Raw genomic sequence first — 15891 nt, 5'->3', positions numbered from 1 at the left:
ACAAAAGCTGTGAATACATAGTACTAATTAGTCTGAACAGAGGTCTGCATATTAGAGCTTCAGCCATGATTTGATTATTCCTAGTAAGTATTAACAGATCTTCTAATTCCGTAATAAAGTTAAATACTGAAGATAAGTATAGGAAAAAAATTAGACTACGGGGGGAGTGACAACGTGATGAGTGTGTGTCATCTCATTTTAATTATAAATATTCTGCATAAGCATAGCATGCCATTTTAGTTTCCACAGCTTCTTATGCAGCCATCACAGTGATAATAGGCATGCACAGTACAGTGCAAGCTTGTTAAAAGACATTTTTCAGGCAAAACCTAATTTGCTGTCATTACCTAATCTCAGGGCTGGGAGGGGTTCTCTCAGGGTCTAGGAATGATCTGAAAAACATTTGTACAAACCAACTTTCTGTATGGCTTGTGAACATTAAAATCTCAGTCTTAAAGAACAGAACTTAAATCCATAGTTAGACAAAGCAATATATGACTGGACGCCCCTGTCATCAACATCAGACAATTCGTACCATATCGTCCTTTTAACGAACATTTCAAACTCCTACTTAAGACTACTCAGGGTCCTAAAACCGGTCTTGTACTAAAAAAAGCTCCTGAATTTTCAGAAATATTGCACATCTGCTTTCCAATGAGACCTGTTGTCCTTCTTTATGACTAGCTATCTTATTTACCTTTAAATGCAAAGCCAAAGTTGCTAAGCATAATGATCAGGTGTTCTTAAACATCAATATGTGCATTTTGTTCCTCTTAATTACTTTTGAGAAATGTCCAGTCAGACACTTGTATTATTTTGAAGGAGATCTGGATGTCACTTGTATCACTCTCTCATACATCTGCGTAAGCCTCAGCTTCCTTGCTGTCCCCTGGTTCAGGGAAAAACGTCAAATACTAATTTACCTGCCACTTAAAATACCGAGAAAGTTCGGGTTAAACTATATAGAGGATGATCACACGACAACTCCTACCTAACTTAACTTTACATAACTATGAAGTAAGGCCAGGTTGTAAGGTGTATGGGTTGAGACAGAGTAGATGTGTGACGGTTACAGCTTTAAAACGGGAACTCTGTAATGCATTTTTACCTCAAGAGTCATGCTTTTACCAGAAGAAAAAAAAAAAAGGGGGTGGGGGGTGGGAGGATTTTTCCAGAAAAATAGCTGAGCCAGACAGAAACAAGAGTCAAAGGGAACACTGAACAGAGCACTGCTTGCAGAGTGTCTTCACGCTGCAACTGCCAGAAAGCACTCATGCTATGGCTCTTACAGGAGGGCCAGTTGAATGCCACACTGGTTACTTATTTCTTCAGTACAAGTTCTCTAGCAAGCTTCAGTCCCCCACGTTTTTACAGCTACATCCTACAATATTTCAGCAAGACATTAAGATTGTATGGTAGCACAATCAAGGAGGAGTAAGCACGTCCACCCTAATTAGCTGAAGTTCAATGCAGTATTTTCAAATACTCTCACAGATCTCGTTCAATAAAGGTGTTTAAAAAAACCAACCTGCCAAATATATGCATATATACTTGCTGAATGAGTTCTAAAGAGAGGTTGTAGTATATCTAAGGAAAGCATCACAAGCTTTAAGCTAAAAAAAAAATGGATGTTGATTTCTTACCATCATGAAACTTACCTGTGGACTTAATACCACATGAAACTGTTTCATTGTATGGGGGGAGCTGTACAAAAAAGAAATGAAACTTATTTAAAGACAAGGCAACTCTATTAACATTTGATATCAGTCTCATTTCAAACATCTGAATCCTTTAAAAGTAATATCATTATTAAGGTTTGATTTTCTGAGAATATGTCTTGAACTCATGCTTCTATATTTATCAAATCCCACAGCGCAGCTTCAAGTGTCCTTGCAGATTACCACAATTACTGAAAGATAAAGATTATCTTGGTTACACACCATAGGCTCATCAACTTCTCAAGCAGTTCACCTCACAGCATCAGGATCTTCCTTCATCAACAGTAACTCACCACGATTTTAAAATGAGGAACATAGCCTCTTTCTAGACAAAAACTGAAGACAGACCACATTACCTGTGAAAGGACGAAACAAAGTTTTGCACAAACAGTCACACCTAAATCTTCTGACTCTCAGCCTGCTTCAGCTACAGCGTTGCCCTTGAAATGTTTCAGCTAAGGTGTATTCTTACTCACATTTAACAAAAACAAAATTTTTTTTATCAGCAGCCTAAGCATAAAGTAACCACAGCATATAGTTTCTATCTGGATTGTAAATATGTCTAGTATAATACACTGGCATCATTTTATGGTTGACAGAACCCCTGCTGTTGTGTAACCACAGGTGGGCAATTTCTAATCCCTCCTCGCCTGCCCCCTGCTCCCCCAGCAGCCGAAAGCCTTCTCCTGTGCCTGCGTGGACTGGTAGCCATTGCTACGCTGCAGTCCAGCAGCTCCCTGGAGAACAGCTGAACTGCTTCTGCAGTGGGAGATAAACCTTTGAGAGTACAGTGCAGTTTCACAACGCTATTCTAAATATTAATTATAATGGTGTAACAAACATCAAAGACTTATCCATTGAAGTCTTCAGTTCTCTAAAGCTACAGATACTTACATACTGCCTTCTTAAAGCACTGTAGACAACAGTGCATCGGAAGTGGCAAGAAAAATATTCCTAAAATTCCATTATAAAAAATGCATTAAAAGAACACATACTGTAAAACCCATTTATAAACCATAACACATCTTAATACATCAACTTTCCAGGTCAAAAATGGGAATCAATGGGTCAGAAAGAGGTTCCAAGCTGTTAAGAACTTATTATCCATATTAAGATTGAACACAGATTCAATATCATTTTATAGTTACAGCTAATAAAGTTACTCTTAAAGTCTACTATCAACAGTTTATGATAAATCTTGTAATTCTTGTTTTTCTCTAACTCAAAGGGTTTAAGAAAATACAAATTAAAAAAGAAAATAATAAAAAAAAAGTAGTCTACCTATTGGTCCCCTACATATCTGGTTAATCAACAACATCTTTGTGAAGTAGCGATTTCTGAGCTGACCTGTTTCATACAACTGGGTCATTTGAATCATCTCAGTCAAGAGATATCTGATAGAACTTGTATTAAAAATGCCATGTATAAAGAGACATTCTAGACAACTTTTAGCTTTAACTAGTCCCCTACCTCAGTCCACCCTTTAGTCTATAGATAAGGGACTTAACTGGCACTGCCCCAACAGAATGTATGTCAAACACCACTGCAGTATTATAATCTCAGCCCTGTCCTTCTTGAATTTCACCCTATTTTTTTCAGACCACTTCTCTCTGAAGTATCTGCACAGTATAAAACTAATGATAATTAAAACATCGAACTGAACCAGATCAAGGACAAACTTAAGGAACATTGTTCAACACAGTTTTTTATTTTGATAACTAACTAGTAAGTGGTACACTTGAGACAGTTATAAAATGAAGTAAGACTGGTTCGAATGCTGTAGGTTCATGTTTCCTCAACACTTTGTGAGAATAGCTTTATAGAAGTCAAGACATGATATGTTCATCTTCCACAACGTAAGCGTTAGAATAGCTGATGTAGGACACTTCAGGTGACACTACATAGGATGCAAACGTCATACTGCTGCTACTGTAGTTAACGGTGGGAAAACAGCAGTGTAATCAGAAGGAACATGGATTACCTGAAGATCTCTTCTGCACTACTTTCCCCCTACCAGAGAATCACAGAATCATAGAATCATTTAGGTTGGAAAAGACCTTTAAGATCAAGTCCACCACTACACCATGTCCCTAAGCACTGCATCTACGCGTCTCTTGAACACCTCCAGGGATGGGGACTCAACCTCTTCCCTGGGCAGCCTGTTCCAATGCCTGACTGCCCTTTCGGTGAAGAAGTTTTTCCTAATATTCAACCTAAACCTCCTCTGGTGCAGCTTGAGGCCGTTTCCTCTCGTCCTATCGCTTGCTACTTGGGAGAAGAGACTGATCCCCACCTCGCTACAACCTCCTTTCAGGTAGTTGTAGAGAGCAATAAGGTCTCCCCTCAGCCTCCTCTTCTCCAGACTAAACAACCCCAGCTCCCTCAGCTGCTCCTCGTAAGACTTGTGCTCCAGACCCTTCACCAGCTGCGTTGCCCTTCTCTGGACACACTCCAGCACCTCCATGTCCTTCTTGGAGTGAGGGGCCCAACACTGAACACAGTACTCAAGGTGCAGCCTCACCAGTGCCGAGTACAGGGGCACCATCACCTCCCTGCTCCTGCTGGCCACACTATTCCTGATACAAGCCAGGATGCCATTGGCCCTCTTGGCCACCTGGGCACACTGCTGGCTCATGTTCAGGCAGCTGTCAACCAACACCCCAGCTCTCCAGCCACTCCTCCCCAAGCCTGTAGCGTTGCATGGCGTTGTTGTGACCCAAGTGCAGGACCCAGCACTGAGCCTTGTTGAATCTCCTACAGTTGGCCCCGGCCCATTGACCCAGCCTGTCCAGGTCCCTCTGCAGAGCCTTCCTACCCTCCAGGAGATCAACGCTCCTGCCCAACTTGGTGCCATCTGCAAACTGACTGAGGGTGCACTTGATCCCCTCGTCCAGATCATTGATAAAGATATTAAACAGAACTGGCCCCAATACTGAGCCCTGGGGAACACCACTTGTGACCGGCTGCCGACTGGATTTAACTCCATTCACCACCACTCTTTGGCCCCAGCCATCCAACCAGCTTTTCACCCAGAGAAGAGTACACCCATCCAAGCCATGAGCCGCCAGCTTCTCCAGGGGAGTGCTGTGGGAAACGGTGTCAAAGGCTTTACTAAAGTCCAGGCAGACAACATCCACAGCCTTCCCCTCATCCACTAAGCAGGTCACCTTGTCACAGAAGGAGATCAGGTTAGTGAAGCAGGACCTGCCTTTCATAAACCCATGCTGGCTGGGCCTGATCGCCTGGTTGTCCCATACATGCCACGTAATGGCACTCAGGATGATCTGCTCCGTAACCTTCCCAGGCACCAAGATCAGACTGACAGGCCTGTAGTTCCCCGGATCCTCCTTCTGGCCCTTCTTGTAGATGGGTGTCACGTTTGCTAACCTCCAGTCAACTGGGACCTCCCTGGTGAGCCAGGACTGTTGACAGATGATGGGAAGTGGCTTGGTGAGCACTTCCACCAGCTCCCTCAGTACCCTTGGGTGGATCCCATGCGGCCCCATAGACTTGTGTGTGTCTAAGTGGTGTAGCAGGTTGCTAACCATTTCCCGTTGGATTATGGGGGCTTCATTCTGCTCCCCGTCCCCGTTTTCCAGCTCAGGGGGCTGGGTACCCTGAGAGCAACTGGTCTGACTACTAAAGACTGAGGCAAAGAAGGTATTAAGTACCTCAGGCTTTTCCTCGTCCACTATCACTGTGTTTCCTCCTGCAACCAATAAAGGATGGAGATACAAAGCTATCCCGAAAGGCAAGCAGAAGCTTATCTTTTTCTTTCTACACTTCCCCTACCCCCCACCCCACCCCATTCCCTTCACGCACTTTTATTGTTTAGTGGAATACTATACTAATTATACTTGGAAAATTAAGTTACAGGAAACTAAGTTGCATTAACAATGGTCATCAGATTTGTAAAATGTGACAAAAGGATTTCCCCATCTACAGTTGAAGGGTTCATTTCCTTTATGTTGAGGAAGGAGGACAGAAGAGTGACTGAAATGTTTGAATAGGAATGTTTGGAGGAAAAGCATGGAAAGTGACCTAGAGGACAATTACTTTTCAAGTCTGGAGATTAGGACAACGGCATAATACTCTTCCCTACAAAGGAAAATGGTTTCTTCACTCTCTACCAAGAGCTGTAGAGAATGAGTCTACAATACTACCTGTAGTATGTTATGAACTCAAACACCCAAAGACAAGTGTTTCCACTCTGTGGTTCTCACTGCCACTGTAAGTAGTTCATTATTGATCCATTTCTCATTTCTCAGACCTCACGCACAGCCTTCCTTGTAAGCATAGCTTTGATCATTAGCAGTGCTCCGCCTGTCAAAAAATATTAAGAATCCTTGTGCTTCAAAAGGCTCATAAGATTTAGAAGCCTACGTTATTTACAACCAAGAACACTGCTGAAAAAGTTTTCTCTATACCCACCTCTAAAAAATCTAATTTAAAAAAAAGAAAAAAATCAAAGCTAAGATAATAGGGCTGGATAACTCACTTTTAATATCCTATCACTACAATGTCAGCTATTCCAGCTCTGAAAGATGACAAGCAGAAGGTGGAATAATTAATTTCTTATTTCTAAAAACTGACTTAACATCCACACACATGGAAAGAAGACTCCTGTTCAATATCTTCAGTTTGTAAATTAGCAAGCTAAGAGAATGATAAAAAAATCACCGTATTGTTCTATTTCAAATATACACAAAGACATGTAGCTTTAAAATGTTTTTTCTAAAAGAAGTTTAAAGTAGATCTTACCTCAACAGAGCATCGTGGAGTCACAAAGAACTGATTAAATTCATCAGGGCTGAACTCCCCAAAAATATACTAAAAATAAAAGAGAAGGTTCTTTGTTAAAGAAGGATTTATATTCAATACAATTGATAAATTCATGGTAAAATTTATTAAGATTCTAGCATTCAAAAAGACGTGTGTGTTGGGAGCCAGAAACTCACCTGTTTGCATCCCAACTCTCATCTTAATTCCTTCCCAAGTCTTTAGCAAAGTACTTTAGGCTCTAAAACTGTATACAATGCATTTTCCTTCAAATTCCCACTAGAGGCAATCACAGCACAAACTGCAGCTCATCCCCTGACCAGTTTTAAACCAACATGTAGGGTAAGAAGTTGCATCAGTTCATATAAGCCCTAGACACAAGCTGGCTTACCTTCTAAAACAACACAGACACCTACCCTTTACAACAGAAAAAAAACCAACCTACTTTTCCAGAGTTGTGCTAAACTAATGAGTTATGCAAAACTAATGGTACCACTACCTGAGTGTACAAGCACAGAACTGAAACTGTCTAGGTGTAGAAAAATAGAGAAGATCTAAATATCAACAGTTTTAGTACAAATTTTGTTACCCCTGTGCCTGAAACTTTGCATAACAAATGTCTTTTCCCAACGTTATCTTCCTGAACCCTTTTAGATATTTTGCATCTAGATTTCTATGGAAAAAAAGTAAGTACCTACCAAGACCCCAAAAAACCCACACTAAAATGAGAGCTTATATTTAGTTTACAGAAAATGAAATATTCCCAATAAAAAGGCCTGACATGTTGGCATTTCATAGCACCTGGAAGTTTATAGGAACTTCCACCACCAGTTGTAATTAGCTGTCGTGGTTTAACCCCAGCCAGCAACTATGAACCACACAGCCGCTCACTCACTCCCCCCCAGTGGGGTGGGGGAGAGAATTGGAAGGGTGAAAGTCAGACAACTCCTGGGTTGAGATAAGAACAGTTTAATAATTGAAGTAAAATAAAATAGAATGATAGTAGTAGTGGTAGTAATAATAATAATAATAATAATAATATAATACAATAATAATGTACCAAGCAAGTGATATACGACACAATTGCTCACCACCCCCTGACTGATGCCCAGCCTGTTCCCGAGCAGCAATCCCCTCCCCCCCCTGGCCAACTCGCCCCAGTTATATACTGAGCATGACGTCATATGGTGTGGAATAGCCCTGTGGCCAATGTGGGTCAGGCCCCCTGGCTGTGCCCCCTCCCAGCTTCTTGTACGCCATGCAGAGCATGGGAAGCTGAAAAGTCCTTGACTGGTGTAAGCACTACTTAGCAACAACTAAAACATGAGTGTGTTATCAACATTATTCTCATACTAAATCCAAAACACAGCACTATACCAGCTACTAAGAAGAAAATTAACTCTATCCCAGCTGAAACCAGGACATTAGCTAAATAGCATCTGAACATTCAGGACAGCAGAGAGATACTGGGACAGAAAGAAGCTGAACAAGGAGTCGAATAAGCAGACAAAATAGACAAGAGGACTGGAAAATACCACTAACGACACATTCTTGGCATGCAGCAGGATATTCACACTTACAGTCACCAGTCACAAATTTTATGGCTGTGGATAAAAGCAGGTCAGTTTGGCTCAGTACCTTACAGCTCACCACTCTCATTCACCTTCAGTGTACTCTGATGGTCACTTAAGACAATTCTTTGCTATCCTCCACCCTTCCATCAGAAAACCGGGGCAGACACCAGCTGTTTCATCAGTGTCAACACTTGCTCATGGTAAATCCTTAGCTCGGTTGTATCAAGATACAGCTAACTAAATTGGGAGTTGAGCCACAGGAAAAAGTTCTCAAAATTTGAAAAATCATCTCTAGTGAAGTGAAGGCTGTTGCCACGAACTGTAGATACAGTAATTCAATCACAGTATTTTTTTTTAGACTTTATGTGGTTTATTCCAATAAAATTCACGTACTCGCTGTCTGCATGACTCACAGCCATCTACATTCATAAATTTCAAAGCTTAAGTTTAAGCTAAATTCCACAGCAATTACAAAACGTAGTTTATTCTTACACAGAAAGTGATTTATGCATATATCACTTATGTATGGAAAGAGTTTAACCATTTTAAAGCCCTTCAGTGTTTTTAAACAAATATTAATATAACCTGGTTTAGTCACACACAATTCTAACAGTCAAAACAAACTGGAACATGTGCGATACAAACATCTGAAACAGTGAAACAGTTAATGCTTTGAATAACCTTCACATAACCAACTGCTACCTACCAACTGAGATGGTACAACACCTAAACAGAACAGGATCCCTAAATTGTACTTGAGTGAATGGCTTCACAGTTCTTGGCACAGGACTTAACCTTGGCTTATGCTCTCAATATAACCATGTAATTTTTTATTCAGTAACATACCAGCTAGAATTTATCATATTCCAAAAACATGCCTACAAAAACCACTTGCTGAATCATAACTGAATTATGTTTTTAGGAGGTATTTTTGATGCAGTCATGCAACAAGACAAAACAATAATCTCAACTATAGACTATTAAAAGTTAATATAAATCCAACCCTAATTCCTCCATATAATAATACAGTCTTTTCATTTACCAACGTTTTTAACTGAGGTATCACAGGCCTGGTACTTCTTTCTGAGCAAAAGAAAGTGCTGCTTTTTAATTAGGGAACACAAGACAAAAGTTAAGCAAAGTGATCATTAATACTATCTTAATGAAACTATTTTATTATATAATGATGCATTCACATTGAGAAATGTTGTGCCTATGCAACTGTGTCTTCGTCATTTAAAACAGGACGTTAAAAATTTACCAACATCTAACCCAAAAACTAATCCTAGTCAGACTATAGCGCAAAAAATCCCATCCCATTTGGGCCTGAAGAAACCAGAATTTTATTTGATTTTATGAGGCTTTATTTAACAATGCTTTATACCTGCAAACATAAAGTAGACGAGTTAAAAGGTCCCTGCATAATAAACTAAGAAAAATACTGTTTTAAAATAAACTTGTTAGTCCATATGACTGATGACATTAAACCTACCCAACTTAACCGGCCTTCCTGTCCTCAGCCTCTCAAGTCAGCCTCATCTCTCAAGAAATGGATTTCTGCAAGCTGTACACACAGCACCCTCTGCTAGCACGACAGGATTTTCTACCCTTTTTAAGGCAACAGTACGTGCTGACGTGAAAAAGAATCAAGATATCGCATCGCTTGGCAAGTATCATAATCTCTACAAAAAAGGATGCAAAGGGGGGGAAAGCCATTGCATTTTAAGCAACTTGAAATACAGTGCGAGCTCCCTGCCTGCTGTCCGTCCATCCTACGTACCAATGAATCAGTGTGCCTGGCGCTGTACAAATGATCTCTGTGTAAGAACATACTTGTTTTGGCTGTGTAACAGCTTCAGAAAGACATCACTTTAGTACTTATTCTGACACATTAACTCAAATTTAAAAGGTTTTTCTGCAACGCCTAAGTAGTAAGCGTTTTTAGGCAAGAGAGCACTAGGATTTTATAAAAGCAATACACCCTTGCAAGAAATAATCTTACAGGCAGTATGAGCTTTTGGGGGACCTAGCTTGTACACTCTAAATTATTCCACATAATTTCAAAAGCCTCAGTTAACTTTTTTCCAAACTGACAAATGAAATCAAATACTTGGAACAGTCAAACAGAAGGTTAATTATATTATTTACACAACTCCTACACTAACTAGTCACAATCAGCACTAGCTTACCTCACACTCTGCAAACAACATTTAAAACACACAGCAGAAATACACTAGCATGTGTTAAAACTTTGCCAAAGACTGTTTCAGTTCCAATTTTAAAATTTTCAGGTGTGCATTTGTGTAAGAAACACATACCCATTACGACTACATCAAATCGATTCCTTTAAATGCCGAACTCGAATCTGCCCTACACGGGATCAATCCCTACACTCGTGTGTACTTCACACGCCTCCAAGTCCCAGTCACAGGTACCAGACTGGGACGTCACCACACACGCTCCCAGGAAAAAGTGGGTTTCAGATACAGACTGCTTACAGCCAGCCCTAACGCAGGCAAGCGCTGGTGATCTGCTCGGAGGTAAGCTGCTTGTCGCGCCGACCGGTACTGACGTGTCAGCGCATCAAGAGCCTTTTACTTTACAGTAACTACAACTGTATGGTTACCTGAGCAAAGGACGAGCGCAATTGCCGTGACAATGTGCGTGAACAGACAGCTGAATTGGGCCAGTTCGCAAAAATCCATCCCTATTACCATCGATAATACATAAACTAAAGTACGTATGGTAACATACAAACCCAAAATACTAAAAAATACGACCAGTGAAAAGTTGAAGCTTAACTACTCAGAGCTCTATACAAATTTCATTTTAAGGCAAAAAAATCAAGCTTTCTCCAAGAAAAAATATTGTTTAGCCTTCAATTACATATTTCAAAAAATAATTTTTATTTATATCCTCAGACAAAAAAGCACCTGCTTGAAAAGCATGCTAAATAGTAGTCAATGGCCTAAGGGGTAGCTCACAAGGTAGAGCAGGAACGATGCTTAGAAAAGAGAGTCCGGTCTTACACCAACACTGGATTTGGAATAAAAACTCTAAGAGAACATTGGGGGGAAGTTTTGAAAATTTTCAATCGTAACATTACCCCTCGACTTACTTTTAAAAATACGTAATCCCCAACAGGCTTAATTCAGAGTCAAATCTGATCTCCCTCTCCTTCTCAAACCATCTCTGCAACCTACACAGCAGCTTTCTGTCCTGGCTCCTGGGAAGGAATCCTCTCTCGCTTTTGTCAGGAGCACGTATTTCACACTGCATTTCTCCCGCTACTCCCCAGATTATTTAACTCTGCAGAGCAATCATTAACCTTGCATTAAGCGTATTCAAGGATCCCTTAAGATACCTCAGTCTGGTGAGCTTGATTTCTGCCATAGATTAAGAGCAATGTCAACACCTATCATATAAATTTCAATTATCTGCCATTTGCAGCTGTGTAAGAAAAACAGATGGAAAATAATAGTCTCCTCTGGGGGAGAGGCAGGGGTGTGGAGGTGAGGAGCGGACAAGGCTCTGCAGAATTCGGGGGGCACAAATCTACCTCTACTTTCCACTTTCTTGCCAGTGTTTCCAAACCTCTCCTCTGGAACGACAAAACAAAATAGCAAACCTAAAGCATACTGATGGATCTATGCCATTTTGCAATTCATGGCTGTAACCCCGTTTGACCATTTGCCAGAGATATACAATATGTTATTAAACATATTAAAATGAACATGATTTTAACTAATGTGAGTAAGCATATACCGACATAACAAAATGCCTTTCTTACACTGCATGATCAGAAATTGCTATTTTTTCCATCCAGTATCTTTCATACTGAGGTTTAACCACCAATCACTTTAAAAAGAAAGTTATTCACGAGGGTTGCTTTCCACCCTTTTTTGAATGCTAGTTTCAAGATACACAAGTTCTGAACTGCAGGGAATTTTCAGATGTGAATGCCTCTCGCAGCTGCTCACATCTATGGGACCAAGGATGAAAATAAAAGTAAGCAATGCTTGCATAAACCTTAAAAATGAGATGGCATTAGGCAGGATGGTACATGACATACACAAAAACTCTCAGATACTGACACTGACAACACCTAGAACATAAATTTAAAAACTCAATGCAAAATTAAATATACTTTGTGCAATTCTAAAATGATGTCTCTTTTCACATGAAGCTGCTGGTGGCATGGGTGCTCCAGTTTTTAATTAAACTTTCTTATGTTACCAGTACTTCAGATGTAATTTATTTGCCTCCTTTCCACCTATCAAGATTTTGCAATTAATGTTCAGTCAGTCGCTGGCACTTCCAGTTGCAACAAAACTGGAATCAGTCTCTAAGTTAACGTCTATAATATGATTCCAATAGTATAACATACATCTGCGCTCCAGCAGATTTTACACCATTTTGAACAAAACATTTCATCAATGGCATCACCTTTACATCTTCGAGATACTACCTGCATCTAGATTATAACACAAATTACATAAAACCAGTTAACCAAATAAATCTACACAAGAAAACTTGTTTTCTACCACACAGGAATGAAAGTAAGAGTACTTTTCTATTTGTACAGTAACTCTGATTACCATAACTGACCAAGGGGCATCTTAACTACCCAGACAAAAGCAGCAGCAACAGAACTAATTCCAAGAAAGGGGAAAAAAAGTTCTCCAAAGACCCCAAAGGATTCAAATGCCTGACCTGCAAGCTCTCCTCATATCAACTCTTTTTTTGCTGTGCTCTCCTTAAGCACTTAAAAAATGAATGCTCATGTTACCCCACTGCCTGTAACGAAATCTCCACTGGTATTCCAGTCTAGCAACAGGAACACTCTCCTGGAGGAATACAAGGAGAAGGAATACATGTTACACAGCTGCTTGTCCTAGAAAAACGGGTAGAAATAGCACTGCCGATGCATCATCATCTTGGCATCACCTGTGCTACAAGAAAGCTAGGAAAATGAAGTCTCAATTTCTGCTTTCAAGAAACATTAACGTGGCTTTCATCTAATAACCAACAGCTTCAGCTCTTCCAGTCAAATTAGTTTAAGCTGCAAATACTCCCACTTCAACTGCTTTTCCACAAACGAGTTAAAAATACAGCTTTTACTTAACGGTGGCAAGGAATAATTCAACTGTATCTAAGCAGAAAGCCTAACAAGTCAAAACTAGTTCACACAAACTATTTCATCATTTCAATTTATGTACACCATAAGCTATACAATCTCGCTCACTGAGCTACTACAAAGTGTACCTATTCTTAAAGCCATCAGGATAGAATGGAGTAGAGGAAGAAAATGAACCATTCAGAGAGTTTTCTGGCAAGGAAAAAAGGGCAGGTGCGTATGACTGCACTTGGGTTCTATTAGCAGAGAAAACACTCTTACATTAGTCATCCGAGCAGCAAATAAGGTATTTTTCTGTCACCCTTTACTTCTCTCTCACTCTGTGTGTTTGTCAACTTTTTTTCTGAAAGTGTAGGGAAAGACCGTCTTCCCTCAGGTTCTCCCTCTTTTTGAGGCTGAGATCCATCAAGTCTTAGTACATGGATGATTATCTGATTTGATACAACAAGGTTTTCTGAACTTCCAAATCCCAAGAAACTTATTGCTAAAATGCTTATAAAAACACAGACAAAATTGTGAGAGTGAAAACCAGGCTTTTTTTTTTTTCTTTGTTTGTTTGGTTTTGGGATTTGGGGTTTTTTTTAGATTCAGAATCTGCAAGCAACAGCCCATAACCAGGAGCTACAAAGACCACTGGCCATATACTTACAGCTGTATCACAGCCTAAATAGTAGTATTTTAGGCAAACCAGTTTCTGAAAAAATCCTATGTTGATATATTCTCTTTGTGGAAATATAAAGTCCATTTTTATAAATAAAAAATGTATGGAAATGAAGTTGTAGTTTAAGGCAGAGCGGTTGCATATTAAAGCTTTTAACAGTTGAAAACGTAATGAAACACAAGCAAATTCTTAGTACAGCTTACAGTCCTTTATCACTAGCCTGCAGCTTAAAACCAGAACATTAACAAATCTACATAGTGCCTGGAGAAAGATCAGAGCCAGGTAAATGTAGGTCAACTAAGCCCATGAGTCAGTGCAACCCCGCCTGCCTACCATTTAAGCAATCAAAGCCTCAAAAATATAGTGCATGACTGTACCTTCCCTTTTTTTTTTTTCCCCCCCCCAATTCCGGGTTTCCTGGATGTTATTACAGAATTCTTACAGCTGAAGAAATTAGGCATTTTCCACACATTTTACATGAATTAATCTGAGGGGAATTTATTCCATTATGAGGAAAAAGAATGATCATTCTCAAAAGCTCATTTTCTGATCAGAGGAAAAACCAGATCACTGGCTAGTATGAAAGCACAAGTTGGTGAAATTTCCGTAGCGTTACTGGAAGGACGGGCTTCATGAACAAATGGCCCCTACAGCCTGACGCTATCATGGGGGCACAACATGGATCAGAATAGTTTATCCTGAAGATGGTAATTCAAATATTCACAAAAGCAGAGCAGGTTGTGCTCTTTCATTATTATTAGTTTTCATCAATTACATAACATATTTCAAGTAAGAGCAACACACTGAATAACCATACAAAAAACTGCCAAAACATGAGCCAATTTCTTATGCTCAAACAAATTCTGTTTATGTACTCTCTTCATTCTGTTACCAAAAATGAAGTGCTTGTTGGCATTCATCCATTCCAACCAAACAGCAGCTGCCACAAAGTGCAACCAGCCCAAGGAAGCTATCTATAAAGTGCTGACTGTAGTTAGTGGGGGGGGGGGGGGGGGAAGGGAGTGGAAGACTATGAAACAAGCCATCATCTTACACAGCCACCACTGCATTTAGGAGTGCGGCGTACCTTCCCCAACTATGAAAAGACTCTCTTATCTTGTGGTCTCCAAAGTAGGACTGCCCCAGCAAAAAAAAAAAAAACTCTGCTGTTTCACATTTAAAGCATTCCCTGATTGATATTTTTCTTCTGTTCCACAAAAAAAAAAAAAAAGCACACCCCAAAACAGCCACAATTTTATTTTGTAAATAATAATAGTACAACGAGGGTAATGCAGCTCTATCACTTACACGTGATCATAAAGCAATGGCCCGGTGACAGGAGGACTGTATCTGCATTTTATATACCTTTTAATTTGCATCCTGTGAGAGAGCATCAGGGATTCCTGCTACGAAAACATCTTCCTTGTACCTTCCACTGGAATTCAAGTTAGGCACATACATTCACATGTTATACAAATAAGAGCTGCAGTGAAGAGCAGTCATTTTGGGACTACAGCAGGAATACCCAGAAAGTGCACTCCAGACAGCAAGCAAGAGGGAAGAGAACTGAAGCGTCAGAGCTGATCACATCAAATCTTAGCTCTCTGGAGAGCAAAAGATGGAATTTCTGACACCTTTACACCACCAGCTCTACCACTACAAGCCCACAGAACATCTGCCAGCGATCCAGAGAAGTAATATTTTCCAATCTATTTTCTTGCAATGTTGAATCAAAATAAAAGCCAAACAAAAATACTTTCCTCTTAAATTCTCCAAGCAGGCAGTCCTTGCAAATATCAAAAGAAAAATAAATATTTCCAAAATGGGTAGATAAGTCCTTCAGTTTTGAATCCAAGAACAGTGGTCGGTACAGCACGTGTTGCTAAGCCTCTGTCTTCACACCCTTGAAGAGTTTGAAAACACCAGCTTCAAGCTGGTTGCTCATAATTGAGCAAACACATTTCCTTCCAGCTCTGCAAGCTCTGCTTGCACCGAACTAGTTACTGAGTCTAATGTGCTAAT

At 40.0% G+C, this 15891-nt stretch overlaps 1 protein-coding gene across 5 annotated transcripts in view; it reads right to left on the bottom strand.

The window, feature by feature from the left end:
* Window positions 1–15891, bottom strand: part of USP10 (ubiquitin specific peptidase 10) — a 61789-nt gene that overhangs the window by 34012 nt on the left and 11886 nt on the right. For 3 of the 5 annotated variants that reach the window (XR_015700284.1, XM_087738504.1, XM_087738507.1), the window contains exons 2-3: window positions 6480–6548; window positions 1659–1704 (exon numbers count right to left, since the gene is read on the bottom strand). Coding sequence is in view for 4 of the 5 variants with exons in the window: in XM_087738504.1 (XP_087594630.1) it covers window positions 1659–1704; window positions 6480–6548 (115 nt within the window). In the remaining variant the exon portion in view is untranslated. Of the gene's footprint in view, window positions 1–1658; window positions 1705–1940; window positions 2075–5881; window positions 6042–6479; window positions 6549–15891 lie in introns of those variants that run through there. The other 2 variants (XM_087738506.1, XM_087738505.1) reach the window with 2 other exon arrangements.

Source organism: Nipponia nippon, unplaced genomic scaffold (assembly GCF_047370975.1).
Source record: "Nipponia nippon isolate SJK-2023a ecotype South Korea unplaced genomic scaffold, ASM4737097v1 scaffold_7, whole genome shotgun sequence".
Classification (NCBI taxonomy): Eukaryota; Metazoa; Chordata; class Aves; order Pelecaniformes; family Threskiornithidae; genus Nipponia; species Nipponia nippon.
The sequence above is the reverse complement of the archived record's forward strand: the minus strand, read 5'-3'. Positions and strand labels throughout refer to the sequence as shown.